This window comes from Ruditapes philippinarum, unplaced genomic scaffold (genome assembly GCF_026571515.1).
Source record: "Ruditapes philippinarum isolate M1 unplaced genomic scaffold, ASM2657151v2 ctg7158_1_1_1_1, whole genome shotgun sequence".
NCBI classification, from domain to species: domain Eukaryota; kingdom Metazoa; phylum Mollusca; class Bivalvia; order Venerida; family Veneridae; genus Ruditapes; species Ruditapes philippinarum.
In genome coordinates, this window is record NW_026861786.1 from 7,815 (window position 1) to 24,119 (window position 16,305).

The 16,305-nt window shown below is 31.9% G+C and overlaps 1 protein-coding gene across 1 annotated transcript; it reads left to right on the plus strand.

Annotated features, from left to right (window-relative positions):
* The first annotated feature begins 1,500 nt into the window (after positions 1-1,500).
* Positions 1,501-11,720, plus strand: LOC132716806 (degenerin mec-10-like). The gene is made up of 12 exons (XM_060700142.1): positions 1,501-1,512; positions 1,772-2,289; positions 2,839-2,919; positions 3,090-3,184; positions 3,643-3,806; positions 4,194-4,283; positions 7,353-7,476; positions 8,135-8,210; positions 8,698-8,755; positions 9,677-9,771; positions 10,398-10,479; positions 11,196-11,720. The coding sequence occupies exons 1-12, from the start codon at positions 1,501-1,503 to the stop codon at positions 11,403-11,405; spliced, it is 1,605 nt and encodes a 534-aa protein (XP_060556125.1). The 3' UTR covers positions 11,406-11,720.
* The last annotated feature ends 4,585 nt before the right edge of the window (positions 11,721-16,305 follow it).

Here is a 16,305-nt window from a genome sequence, read left to right on the forward strand (position 1 = left end):
GCGTTACCGTAAAGCTCGCTTTGCGAGCAGCGTCGAGCTCGCTATTAAAGTGAATTGGTCCATAACGGAAGATCTCTAATACTTTATAATATTTTTTATGTTGATAGTATTTAATATCATACATGAAAACAAACCACGAAAGAAATAAATATGTACGTTGATGGTAAGTGTTAGATACATGAACCCATATGACATATAGATATATAGCAGATAATAAATTGTTCTACAACAAAATATTATTATTCACCATATATATGTTCATACTATATCACTAAAGACCTCTCTCGTATTTACCCTTTTTATTTCAGCAATATTTAATAAAAATATCTAACTTGTTCATTTCTATTGTTTTTATCAATATTTGAAATAGTTATGGAAAGTGTGCCCATTGTATACCAATTCACTTTAAACCCACTTGATTGTAAAAAAAACAGCAAATTAGGATATTGGAAAAGACTTAAGCTGTTGCTTCTGACAAAAAGAATCGGGGTTTTGTTTTTCTTCCAGAACATTCCAATCACACCCCGTGCAGACGACAGTTTCGTTAGGCTTCAGTTCTCACAGATTTCCAGCAGTGACATTTTGTAACCTCAATCCTGCAAGGAAGTCACAAATAGGTCAATCACTTGTACTGAAAAATATCTTATACGAGAAAGAGGTATAATGATATTTATTATATATTTATAAATGAAATATTGAGAAATATTGATGAAATAAAATGCGTATTTTCATTTTCCGTATTTTCACTGTAAAAATTTATTTTTCACTGCAGTGAAACATATTTTCCGTATTTTCACTGGTGTCTTGCCGGACTACTTTCTTTTAAATTCTGCCAGTACACAAAATTTAAGGGAAAGTCTTTCAAATGTTATCGCAAAAAAGAGAAAAATGTATATAATAAACAGAAAATTCAAGTTTTTTCTATAAATACATGATTTATTTCATCTTGTGGCATGAAAATTACCATATTTCACTCGTGGCTACCGCCACTCATGAAATATTTATTTTCATACCACTCGATGAAAATAAATCATGTATTTATAGAAAAAACTTGAATATCCTCTATATATTTTGTTTAATTTATACAATTTTACAAAAATACAAAAATATAGTTTGAATTTTTAACAAAGAATAATTGTTGATAAAAGAAATATGTTTCCTTAACAGAAAATACCTCTGATAAATAAATTAAAATTTAATTTAAAAAGATTGTGTAGGTGAAAAATAGTTTGTTACGGAACATTCTATTCTGTTTATGCACAAAATCCTTGTATGTTAACTAACAGCGACTTTTTTGTTACAACCATTACGAGAATCGATCATATTAAGATTGTGTAAACAACAATATTTCACAATAATATATCTTTAAATATACCTGTATATAGTGCGTGCCTGTAAAGAACTAGAAGAATTTCAGCTTTCGACCTATCTCGTCTGCATTTCCCCCACACCGTATGCAATCATTTAATCTTATAAAATTGATCATGTAACGTTTAATTAATGAACATTGTGGTATGTACGTGCTTGTGTCATGGCCATTCAAATATCTTTCATGTATTTCGTCCTATATCAATCTTAAATCTATACTATGATTTGACGATAGAGCATCTAAAACATTATGATCTTAAGAGAAAAATGAATCGACTTCCAAGCATATCAATCTCTTTCGATTCACAATTGATGTAAAAAATAGTTTACATGTATATATAGAAATAAAACCAGGATGATTAAAAAGTTGAAAACTGATGACAGTCAAAACGTATAATTTTAGGCCGTAACGTCAAATGTTGACTTTACAACATCTTCAAATCCATCTGGATCATCATCATCAGATTCTAGAACAACTTCAGACGCTTTCAGTGGTTTCACAAATCGTCCGATATCAAGTAGCACTCATAAAAAACATCAATCTAGCACGGCCAGTAGAAACAGTCCCATCATGAGATCATTAATTACATCTACCTCGGCCTTAAAATCTACACAATCAACCGTATCGTCAAGTACATCGACTACTACATCATCGGTTTCTGAATCAACCACTACTGACTGGCAAGATGCGGGCGATGAGTTGAACACGACGATGGATACTAGTACTTCGTTTTATGAATATTACGAGTGTGGCTTTTTGTGTTTTATGGATTATTTTGATAATGATGACGATGATGATGATGACAACGATGATGTTGACAGTAATCTTGATGAAAATGAGAACGCTCTTAGAGCGGACCCACGTGACGTATGGGAGGAAGTGACTAGAACATTTAAGACTAAATTCAGGAATGAATCTGTGTGAGCATATAAATTTATTTATATTTTGTTGTTGTCATTTTTCTTATTTATGCTAATAAACTATTTAAAATTTTGTGACATTGCTTATGTCTGAAAAGAGCAATGATATGAATTTATAAGAGAGCATTGCATTAATAATATTGCGTTTGTTATAAAAACATTACAATATTTAGACTTATTCATACATTCGTCACATACATTATTTTGTTATAAACTTATAAATGAAATATTGAGAATTATTGGTTTAATAAAATGCGTTTTTTCATTTTCCGTATTTTCACTGGTGTCTTGCCGGATCACTTTCTTCTAAATTCTGCCAGTACACAAAATTTAAGAGAAAGTTTTTCAAATTGTTATGTCAAAATTTAGAAAAATGTTTATAATAAACAGAAAATTCAAGTTTTTTTCTATAAATACAGGATTGATTTTCATCTTGTGCTACCGCCACTCATGAAATATATATTTTCATACCAATCGATGAAAATAAATCCTATATTTACAGAAAAAAACTTGAATATCCTCTATGGATTTTGAAATATTTTATTACAGAGATCAACGTAAAGAGATGGGACATCAGAAACTTGATTTTATATCACGAGCTTCATTTGCCGGAAGACATCAAAACGTTACGTAAGTAAAGAACAATAATGATACTCTGAATCAAATCGAGCCTGCAACATTTTCAATTTTGGCGCATTTGGCTTTCTTTTTCCTCTCTATTATTTTTTTTCAAAACGTTTAAATAATGCCTTTAGATTATGTAAGATATTTTGCGCATTGTCATTTTTGTTTTCTTGTAGGACATCTTTCACCGAGTTTACATCTGCTGATTATGGCAACTGTTTTACGATGGACTCACCAAAATACACAGCCTGGAGGAGTGGTCCAAGTCACGGTAATGCTCATATACCTTTATCATGTTTTTTCAAAGCAACAATTTGGATTTGTATATTTTTTATGGTTGCTTTTTTATGCAGATTTCAACATATTTTTGTCAAACCTCAGCGATCGGTGCACCTTATCTGGCTTTCCTGGATATCTAACCATTAATTGTCAATTCATCCACTAGTCTTACATGATTTTCGAATCAGTGGCGAGAGACAAATAACCATTAGAATAATCATCTGATATTAACTGTCATGGAGTAACTTCGGCTCGCCTGAGGATCGAACAAACGATTCCAGGATTAATAGCTCTATCTTATTAGCTTAAAGGGCTATCAAACAAAAATAACAAAACCAAAAAGTCTTGTCAACCGATTTTCTTCATTACATCGAAGGTGAAAGTAAAAACAAATAAACAAAATATTTAGAATTCAAGCCTTATTTAACAAATTAATCGTGAAACTTTCAGGTATCAAATTAAGACTCAATCTTGAAGTAGGTGAATACATTCAAAACTTTGCTTCCGGTTATGGTGTTCGTATGGTGTTCCATGAGCCGGGAACCTTTCCAATGCCGGCAGAGGAAGGTCTCACACTGAGTCCAGGCTTCGAAACAATGATTGGCCTTCGAGTAGTAAGTTTGTATAAGGGATTTTTTTCCATCAAAATTCAAATTTAGTAATCTAAGTCACACATTATAACGGTAAATTATCAATTATCATCATAATATTACACAGATTTAACCTGTCAGCTCAGTAACAGTTGAAGAGTTTATATTTATTTTAAGTTTTTGGAATTTAATTACAGATTACAAATAAGAATTATGTAGGGTCAGGGGCAATTGTATGTCAGGGTGCAATTTTCCTAATGGTTAACGTTTGAAACGACCTGTTATTACATGTACAAAATCCTTCTTAATGTTTATATTTGACATACTAAACATATACAAATTATTTTTAGTGAAGGTCGGGTTTTAAGTCACATGTTAGAATTGTTTTGTAAAAATTGTATAAAATTTCAGGTGAACATTTCGAGACTAGGTCGGCCTTATAAAGATTGTACAGATGGTGTCAGTTTCAAGAAACGTTACAATGTTTCATACAGTATTGCTGTAAGTATGCATTGTTTATTTCAAACAGATATTTAAATTACAAATTCTGTTAACTCGAACAACCGATATTTCGAACAAATTTTCTCCAGTCTTCCGAGTTCGAGTTAACAAAGTTCGACTGTACTTGTTGAGTGTCATGTATCTTCATGGTGCAAATATTTACTTGTTTTTAAGTAGTAGTAGTATTTTGGATTGATTTGTTTCTTGCCTTGTTTAGTTGAAAAGTCCGACTTCTGACTCAAAAAAAACATTTAATTATTAAAACACATAACGATATATTTTGTTGCAAGAAGTTACATATATAATTTGTTACGAGTAGATCTAAAATAGTAAAAAATTAAACCTTTAGAATTAAAGAAAAGAATAATAGTCAATACTAGTAATTTATCTATTCGTATCAGTATTATCAAAACTTGCAATTAAACTAAAGCAATAAAATACAAAATAATTGCTCCAGATAAAGTCCAAAGGGAATTCTGTTAATTGAAATTAACATTTTCAGTTTATTGTATCATAGTTCGGGGACCTTTATAACAGAGATAAATCGTATATACATTCAAACACAGTGCGTTAATGAAAAAAATCAAAAAAAAATCTACAAAACAACAAATTTTCTTCAAAATTATATGTAAGGCCATGTTTTAACATGGAAAAACGCGATTGTGGGTAATTTCAGGTATTTTCATCATTTTTTGTTAACCCTTTACCTCATATATACGCGGAAACAACGCACTTTCGATCCCCCTCTTTTAGGCCTCAAATAGTGAAAAATTGTCCTGTTTGGGCCCCAAATAAAAAAGTGATCACTTTTTCGGCGCCGCCCCCTGTCAAAAAGGTACATCAGGGGGTGCCAGAAGGGGGATATACCCCCTTATGTTTGGGGGGTTTGAAGGGGGCAGGCCCCTTCATCGCCAAGGAAAATCTGGATTGTAAGAGGCTCGAAATGACCCCAGGTCATCATAAGGTAGGTGTAACCAACGCTGAAAAGCCTTTGAGTCTATCTCAATCCATTGAGAAGTTGCACTCCTTTGAAGGAAAAAATCAATGCAAAATAGTAATTTTTTGGCAATTTTGAGATGTCCCCTCGTTGCCATGTTAACAGGAAATTTAAGACTGAGCTTCCAGTCAACATTTGTGCAAAGTTTGATTAGTATTAAAGCAGTTTTTATAGTTTTATATCAATTTGAACTTGTAACGGGAGACTTTCAATAAAAAACCGCCATTTTTCACAAAATGCTCTAAACTTTAGTGCACACTCCAGAGTATTCATTTTTTCTGAGGTTTACTTTTTGTGACGACAGAGAAAGGAATAACGATTGATATGTCACGTTCAGATGGTCGTCCATTGGTTACTTTTTTGGAGGGGGGGAGGGGGTTCATATTGTGACTACATGGAACGTGTTTTATGATACAAAACGCCCCCCTCGTACAAATCAGATAGCCTCGTGTTTCGATGCTCCCTAATGTCTTCCCTATAATTGAATGCATGAGCGGCGATGAATGAACTGATGAGCGGTCAACATTTTTAACATATATAGAGAGTATAGACATTATATCTATTAACATATCAAAATAGAACACAAATTGAAACTATAAATCTATAACGAAACCATTATTTAGTTTTTTGTTTTGTCTTTTTTCTTCATAGGCTATTTTGCCCATAGGTGTTCGGCGCGTTGATTGGTCACTACCCCCGGGCCCCCCTCATCCACTCTACAACCCTCTTACCGCTCAAAACCATGTAAACTGCAGTATTTTTCATTTGAAATATTTGGTAAATGCTTTTAATTCAATTACCTTCATTTCCCACAAAAAATTAAAAAATGATACATTTATATTTAGCAAAGGGTTGTAGAGTGGATGAGGGGGGCCTGGGGGTAGTGACCAATCAACGCGCCGAACACCTATGATTTTGCCAAGACGTAATTTTTACAGAATTGATTATGTTTGTTTGGTTTGATTTTACGGCGCACCAACAGAATAAAGATGATTTTGGTTAACCTCGGATGTTACAAACTTTAAGCAAAACAAGGTTTGAAAATCGTCTCACCTTCTTGAGCTAAGAGATGCATAGATTCCAGTATTTCGAACCTATTTAGTCGCGTCTTATGATCACAAAGGGTCATACTATCTTCTTATGTCTCAACCCATAAAGGCAACCCCTAGCCACATGGGGCAATTTATAATGTAAACATTTGGTGTTGATTTTTTACTGTATGATCATTATAGCTGCAATCCACGAACTTTTGACCAAACCTGGCAGAATTGTAAGTATACTACCAAATTATCACCAAGCTATTAATGATTGTGATGAATGTAAATGATATTATTTGGAACGTTTATTTCGAGTTTCACAAAAATGCGCATAATGAAGCCATTTTTTTTCATTTTCATAACAAATCTTTTAATTACTAAATCATACTGATACGGCTTTGGAATTATTTCATTACTAACGAGATATAACACATGTTAAAGGGCGGGAAAATGGTACATGTAACTAGCATGTTGCCAAACCACGTCTAAACAAAGATTGAAGGAAACATGATCAAGATCGGATCAATGTTTGTATTTCAAAATCTCGCATTCTTTTATTCTCTTAGATTTAATATTCAAGATTATCTTTAAGATTGACTTTAAGTAGCATCAGTTCATAAAATTTAAAAGAAAAATCATGATAACGTTACAAAAAAAACGCACGTTTAAAAATTATCCAAATATTGACCTTGATCCTAAATTTGATACTTATTTTGATTTATTTTTGTAACTGTATCATCATTGCTGCTACATTTTTATCCCGAAATGAATTGTTTCAATTAAAAAATTAGCCTTTTATTTTATATTTGTATATGTAACTTTTAGTTTAGCCTTATATGATCAAAGAAAATTTCATACTGATCAGGATTTTTTTTATATTTTCTTTTGGGGCCCTGGCTTCGTGTTGATGGGTCCAAACAGTACACTTTTTGTAATTTTCATCCAGTGAAATCATAAATATAAGATCTCATACCTTTTTTAAATGGTTTGGTCGTGCTGCTAAGACTTAATATGATTTTTTTATTTGCTGAAAAGTCGTGCATGGAGTTTTGTCGTGTTGAAATGACGATAGATGAGTGTAATTGTATACCATTTGATGCACCGGATCTCCACTTCAGTCAAGAAATGCTACATGTTTGTGACAATCAAAATAAAACTGGTATGTAACTACTGTTTAGCAGTTCATCTCGTACCGGTGCCGCCTTTGCGACTCCGTAAAAATTGTGCACTGCCGTGCATATATTTTGACGTGACGCCATTTGCGTTAGAATATTCTTTTACACTTTAAACAGTCTTTATTTTGGGTATGTGATAGAGTACATTTATTACTGAATGTATATTGAAATCGTTGTTTGAATAATATTTTTTCATTCAACTCGTTCAATAAATTCAGTATTGAACTTATACTCTTGCAATATCCTCTATGTCTTAAATATAATGATATAATGTACATTACAAGGAAGTTTCGTCAGATATGTATACAACAAAATGTTTAATGGTAGATAGCTTGATAAAATACACGAGAAACACACTATGTTACTGTTAATTATATAGTGATAGCCATTGATTCCTCTGCAGAATTGAAACAAGATAAATTTATCACTTAGTTAATTGGATTTTTTTTCAACATCAAAATTAGCAAATATTATGTGTAAAGCTCTTATTTATGTTATTTGATAATTAACTGTTCGTATTTATTAGAACTTGTTGTTTCACGTTTATAATACACATCTGGGTCTACTCTTAACACTAATTGATTGGTTTAGCAGTTTAGCAAAGTGATGACTTTATATTTTATTACTATTTTTATGTTACAGAAGATACCTGCGCGGAAAATGTTAACTTCAACTTTCAGTCTGGGACGTCAGTATGTGATTGTATCAGCCCATGCAGGTTTGTGTTTGTTTTAATGATCTGAGATACCGTATCTATCTCTCAACCCAGGCATGATGGGTTCGATCTCTTCTTGCGTCACCAGTACTAGTTATTTTGTGAGAATGGATAAAAAAGTTTCATCAAAGTGAAGTTAAAATCAATATATTCATGCTTATAAACCGTAATCTATTCATATTCGATATCCACTATTGCGTTGCTTTTTTGAATTCGTTATGTTTTATTTTTCCTACGGGAATTACACCATTCATCTAATTGATTACATGGCTATTATTTTATGATGACTTTTAATTTCTCAGAATAGTGATAAATATATTTTAGGCTGTATTTTAGTTTACTATATGCCGACATTGTCAAGGTCAAATGACGACTGTCTAGCTTTTACTAGTAGGGGAAGATCTAAAGTACCATTTTTGCATTATTCCAGGCAGGAGTGAACACTCGATAAATGTATATAAGAACTACAAAAAAAAAAATGTTTTTTCAGGGAAACAGTTTATGAAAAGACAATATCGGGAAGACGTTGGCCAAATGAGGACTACCTAGTATGACCAATTTTTATTGAATGTATCACATGTATCATTTTCTTTGTATGCTTGTATATTTTTTTGGTTTTGTTTTAATTCATTTGGACACAAATAAGGTCGATAATTTAATTACTCAGTTTACCTAGTTGATGAATAATGTCCTGGCCTAGTGGAAGAATGCTGTCCTGGCCTAGTGGAAGAATACTGTCCGAACCTAGACACAATCGAACACTTTAGTAGAATCCCATGCTGTTATTGTCAAGAATATGTTCTCATTTTTAATATTCATCAAGTGAATAGTTTAGCTAGAGTTTTAGGATCGCTATAAATTACTTCTTATTTATACATATGTCTATTTATTGCATAAATAAGACTCGAGATCACTGATACATATATGTATATTATAATTATAAAAAAATCCTACCGCGTTTCGGTTAAATTTTCAGTTATTAGCCATATAACCTGTCAGAAATATTTATAACGAATTTATAATACAGCAAGTATCATTTTTAGAGGAATAAAGCGAAATTTCTTTAAAAATCGACAGCAGCCGTGTATATTATTAGTTATAAAGATCGTTGGCAGGTTATATGGCCCTATATAAACGGCTTTTTGTAAATATAACCCGAGCCGTTAGGCGAGGGTTATATTGCAAACAGCCGTTTATATACGACCATATAACCTGTCAACGATCTTTATAACGAATTTATAATACAGCAAGCATCATTTTTAGAGACAAAAAGTTAGATTTCTTCATGAATCGGTAGCAGCCGTGTATATAAAACTATATAAACGTCACGATTATCCAATGAAAAATGACGTTACAAACGTGCAGTATTATAAAAAACTATAAACGTCACGATTATCCAATGAAAAGCGACGTTACAAACGTACAATATTATAATATTGTTTTACAATGCCGACAAAATACTATTTCAGGAGAAGGTGCTAATGGAAGACGTCTGCAGACGACAGATGCCGTCAATGGAGGAAGCCTGTCTTCAGTTAAAGAATAAGACTTTTGATTATGAAAAGTGAGAATTTTAACTCCTGCATTACATTTGATAATCTTTTCATTCAACCTAGTCTTAGATTGAAGGTCAAAATAAACTAATTAATTCAAAACATATATGACATCAGCCCAAATAAATTCTTGCATATTTTTGCACGGAATTTTCCCTGCTTTGAATTTGGACCAGTCATTTTAAAGATTCAATATCAAATTACAAAAAATGTATAACCGACAATATAGTGCCTGTAGGTCAGAATCTCTACTGATGACAAAGGCTGTCTGGCAAATGTTGTTTGGCAAATGTTGTCTGGCAAATGATGTCTTGCAAAGGTTGTCTGGCAAATGTTGTCTGGCAAATGTTGCCTGGCAAATGCTGTAGGGCAATTGTTGTCTGGCAAAGGCTTATTCAGATGACATATGATACATTGTATTTAAAATTAATATTTCTTACGGCTAACAAACAAAGATATTATTGATTACACATCTTTAGACTATTTTAATTGATCAAATTTCGTTAAGTTAAATATATATGTGTCTAACAAGTTTGTTCATTTTCATCATTTATAGCTGATTAAGACTGGATAACTAATTATGACAAAACTTGATTAGAAAATAATAAATTTTAAACAGTTAGATGTATAATTACAGATACAGTTATAATTTTATTCGGGCACGTATATATTTTGAGGAGCTGAACTACCAGCAAATAACTGAGATAGAGGCATACAAGGTAAATTATTCAAACAATCTGTGTACAATGTACAAATAATGTAGATAGAAACAAAATAAAGAGACACAGCATATATAACAAAGTAAAAGGTTACTCGTATATAAGAGAGTGATATTCATGTAGGTTAGTCTTAAATTTAATGAGGAACTTTCATTCAGATACATCTCAATCAAGCAGTGAAAGAATACTTGTAATACAAGAGGTGTATTTTATGTATTCTTGAGTGTGAAAGTAACTTAATTAACTCTTACCTCGCCAATTATCTTAAATTGACTTGTCCATTTTCCAAAAGTTTATCACTTTTGGGGAAGTTTTCAAGAACGGACAATTTTAGCCGCGGCACGTATAGCCCGGCTGATCGTGCACTGATTGCACGAGAATGTTCAGTTGGCGCTTAAAACACGAACATGTTTTACAATGTCTCTGCAATATTGAAAAAAGGAATGTCAGAAATACATTCCAATATATTTTAATAAGAATAATAATTCTAACTACATTTACTTTGAATTTATTCATAACGCATTAGGTTCATGTATATTATCAAGTTTTTTGTTTGTTGCTGTTTTTTTACTTTGTTTGCAATTACAGCGTTAGTCATTTTGCGAAGAACATTAATTTACGCTTTTCAAATAAAAATGTTAATATACTTTTCACATTGTCCTTAACATGGTATCATCACTATGACTGCACTACTTAATGTCTATTTTTTGTTTCAGCCAGTGCGATTTGTATCGGATATAGGTGGCGCTATGGGATTATTTCTTGGCGCGTCTCTACTCAGCGTTCTTGAAATCTTTCAAATGATCATGGAGGTAGTGATTCATATCAGACGACCTAAACAAACATATAATTCCGAGCCAATCAAAACTTCTGTCACTACAGTAACTCCCCATAATCAATACAATGACACCTTCAGTCCTGTTTAAGAACATTTAAATTAGTTATGTTTATAAACCATCATCATTATCTTTGAAGACACATGAATCAGCTATCGTGACAATGTGAATCCGTAAGATTAGTGTAGCAATTTTTTCAATCTGGAACAGCTAGCACCGTTTTTTTCTTTATTTTTCTCTTGCACTTAATTGACCATATCTACAATGCTCTCTGATAACTGTTAATTAATTTGCTCGGAGGAATTGCATGAATACAGAAGTTGTCTCGTTTTAGAGGTAGCACTGATTCTTTTGCATGCTTGGAGTAGAGCACCAATATAAATGCCTTGGTATTAAAATCTTATTCAAAAGACAACTGTGGCTGGATTTTATTTACTTTGGTTGGCTTTTACGTCGCACTTCCGGCTTTACTGGCGCAGGAAGTCCTCAAGTGCCCTTCCGTGCACTATTTAAGGCACGAACGTGCACTTGAGTAAAACCACATAAGTTATGGATAGTTTTCTCACATTAAAGAATTTTAAGAATCCGAAAAACCTCGCGGAACCCACATCGGTGACAGGCAGTTTGATGTCATCGACCTTAACCACTTGTTCACGAACACTTTCAACTATAATTGTGTAGTATTTGTACAAGTTTATATACTGGGTGGCTACCGATTGATTTCAAGACATTAGATCGGAAATATATAACGAAATGACGGAACTGAAAGAGAATCTTGGTTAAAGAAACCTAGGAGAACCGTTACTACACCGGGTGCATCCTTTGAAACTGAAGAATGGTTACACCCTCTTCTGTTTCATTACCTTTCATGACCATCTTTTCTTGGTAATCTTTTCTTATCAAACATCACAATTATATTGGTTAAAAGGCACATTATGCCTCAGAAATGAATAAATTTTTACTTCTTTAGAAAGGGCTAACATGAATTTTATAACATTTAAATAAAAATTTAAGAGCAAGTTTAGGTGCTTGTTTCCTGAATAAAGTAATTAAATTAAAGCGAAATAATTTGTCATAAAAGTAGCAAAATCTAAACAAAGTAGTATTTTGACTTCCATATAAAATACTAAATATCTATAACTGTATTTATTGCCAAAAAAGCAAAATATAAACAAGATAGTTCAGGTATTTGGCCTGTGAGTTAGTAACTTTATGGATACTACTATAAAAGTTCACCAACATTATAAAAGTTTTGAGACATCAAAATAACATAATTTCTGAGACAACATGGGCCTTTAATACATAACAGCCAGCTACAAAAAAGGGGAATATGGAATGAAACAGAACACATACATGTTAAGACATGTTTATTAAAGAGTTTAACAATATAGATAGTGACTAACAAATAGTTCTGTGACAAAAAAGCACTTTCTCCAAACATTGTCAATAAAACTTAACCAAGAGACAAAAAAAGTAGTTCCAAAGAAAAAACGGTTAACAGGCCTTCCACCATATTTCCAAATAATCATCCGAATCTCTGATTTTTATACCTATAATATTCTATGAGAATGATGTACTATATATATAAACTTATCTGGAGTAGTGTTTTATCATTTTAATCATATAACTATCATTACAAAATGTATTGAATCATTTTAAATAATGACATTCAGAACACAGGGTAGTGACATTGAACAGAAAATGGTGACATTCAGTTTAAAGCAATAATGGTGATATTTTGCAAAATATCCGACACTATAAAACAAAAAAGTAAATGAGCAAAGAATAGAGCTAAAAATCATGAAAATTGGTTCAAAATCATGACTTATTTGATATATATAAATAATATGCCTTACATATAACTATGTTACACACAGAAAATTGTTTAAAAAAAAATCTGTAAGTTATTTAATAAGCCCTGACCAATCATTAAAGTTTTAAGTTGAGCTGATGGATATTCTGACATTTTTAACAAAACTGTAAACTTGTGTAGGTATTCAATTTATTTTTTACTTCTATGACAAAACTGTTTTAATGAGTTTTGTGAAATAAATATAAAATCTACAAATTTCCTATAGAGTGTTATTTCCTTTGAGTTTCATTTCCTTAAGTGTTTATAATTTCCTAAGAGTGTTATTTTCTTAAGTGTTTATTTCCTTTGAGTGTCATTTTCTTGAGTGTTATTTCCTAAGAGTGTTATTTCCTAAGTGTTATTTCCTTGTGTGTTATTTCCTTGTGTGTTATTTCCTTTGAGTGTCATATGTCTTAACAATCAACATGAAGAAAATACTTCTTGTATGTTTATGGTTACTTTTATGCACTTTTGTGCACATATGGATCACATATGAGATAAACTCACATATGTTTGATACTTAAGCATGACACACAATATTCATGACAATATGCTTCTAGACCATTGAATTCATCCCTAAGTTCTAGAACATTGAATTCATGACGATAAGCTTCTAGAACATTGAATTCATGACGATAAGCTTCTAGAACATTGAATTCATCTCTAAGTTTTAGAAAGAGCTAATGTTCGTTTATTTATTTTAGATTCTTTAAAAAGTTACAAAAGATATTAAGAAACTATATATAATATAGGAACAGATGAATTTTGACTATTGTATATGATACTTAAACATCTTCAACTGTCATTACCTTAACATACATTTAATATTAGGCTAGATGTAGCTTGATTTTAAAACAAACAAAAAATTCAATACCAGCAGAAATATATTAATATCTTGCCTGTGTTTTAATTATTACGAAACATGGCTTGGCTGCATATCTGTGCTGTTTAAACAGGGAATGGACAAGAACTCTACTGACCAAAAGTCATCTAAAATGACACAGTGGCATAGGATATTAAATTTTGTCCACTTTGTCATTTTTAGATGGGAGGACTTTTGTCCGGGAGAGATTTTGTCATACATTCATCTGAATTAAATATCAATATTGCTGGCAGGGTATTTATTCACAGTTTGAAGACAACGGTTCTTCTGTTAATAGTGGACATTCTAAAATCATATTTACAAATTCAACATGCTTAATATGCATTATTCACAAATAAGTTATAAGTTAAGACTTTGGTCCTTAGTACAGATTTGGATCATAAGTTAAAACTTGAGTCCTAAATTTAGTCTTTTGTCCTAAGTTTAGTCTTTGGTCCTAAGCGACTTGAGCCATAAGTTTAGACTTAGATCCTAAGTTAAGACTTGAAAGTTAAGACTTGGGTCAAAAGTTAGAACTTAGATCCTAGGTTAAGACTTGGGACAAAAGTTAAGACTTGGGGTCCTAAGTTTAGAATTTGATCATTAGTTAAGACAAGGGTCCTAAGTTTACACTTAGATCATAAGTTAAGACTTGGCTATTGTTGTTATATCATTCTGGTGATTTTAATGAGTGTCTATTTTTTCCTATTCACTTAATTATGCTAATTTACACACAGAAAAAAAGATTCGCACCAAAAAAGATACATGCTAAATAATTCATCTTGTAAAGTAGAGAGACAAATTGTTAGACCTCATATATAAAATTATATAAATATATATACATGTAAATTAATAATATGTTAACTACATGTACATATTAACTACATGTATATATCAAGAGACAAAATTTTCGGTAAATAAGTTAGTAATGAGTAATTAAACAATATATAAAAATTATGCTACCTAGGTTTTTATATATTTGAATATAAAAGTGACATGATGATAAAATTTGTTACACAAAATATTTTTTTAAAAAATCAGTAATTTATAAATTATTCTAAATAAAATTTAAACCTAACCTCACTAATTACCTTCAATGGACTTGTCCATCTTTAAATCCAGACAATACCATTCATCAGTTTTAGGGAAAATTTCATCAAAATATGTATGGACTGAATAGCGAACAGTGCAGACCATGATCAGATGTCACAAATGTACCAGCTGATCTTTGTCTACACTGGCCGCATGGGAAAATATGTTGCCGCCATCAAGCATACGGCCATCAAGCATACGGCCATCAAGCATACGGCCATCAAGCATACTGCTAATACACTATAACTGTAGATTGTGGTTTTTATTTATGCAATATTATTATTAAAGCTTTAGTACATTTACATAAATGGTAAATAAACAATCCCAAAGTATAATTATTATAGGGACTGTATTGTCATGTGACAAATATATGAAATATTTGATTTTTCAGAGAGTAGTCATTTAATACAAAATCATCAAATAAAAAAACAAGAGGGCCATGATGGCCCTGAGGTCGCTCACCTGTATATAGGCCCCCCAACGTTGCAGGGCCAATTTAACCCAAGGGCTTTTATTTGCACAAACTCGGTAGACACCCATAAGAAGATGTTTCATGCTAAACATCTAAGCTCTAGCTCATTGGGCTTTTTGAAAGAAGATTTTTTTAAAGTTTTTACTATACACATATAGTTAAAAACAATGACACCCCTGGGGCCGGGCCAGTTTTGACCCAAGGGCTTTTATTTGAACAAACTTTGTAGACACTTACTAGAAGATGTTTCATGCTTAATATCTAAACTCTAGCTATTTGGGTTTTTTCAAAGAAGATTTTTTAAGTTTTTGCTATACACATATAAAGAAAATCAATGACCCCTGGGGCGGGGCCAATTTTGACCCCAGGGCTTTTTATTTGAACAAACTTTGTAGACTGTGACTCACTAAAAGATGTTTCATGCTTAGTATCTGAACTCTAGCTTTTTTAGTTTTTTTTAAAGAAGATGTTTTAAGTTTTTACTATACACATATAAGGAAAATCAATGACCCCAGAGCGGGGCCAATTTTATCCCAAGGGCTTTTCTTTGAAAAAAATTGGTAGACACCCATTAGAAGATATTTCATGCTAAACATTGTAAGTTTAGCTCTTTTGTTTTTTTTTAAGAAGATTTTTTAATTTTTTATTACACAAATATAGGGAAAAACAATGACCCCTCCTGGGGTGGGGCCAATTTTGACCCCAGGGCTTT

Excerpts from the sequence above, each read along its gene's own strand:
- LOC132716806 (XM_060700142.1), top strand. Across the intron at positions 2,290-2,838 it reads AAATTCAGGAATGAATCTGT|AGATCAACGTAAAGAGATGG; the intron begins GTGAGCATATAA and ends ATTTTATTACAG. Across the intron at positions 8,211-8,697 it reads GATTGTATCAGCCCATGCAG|GGAAACAGTTTATGAAAAGA; the intron begins GTTTGTGTTTGT and ends ATGTTTTTTCAG.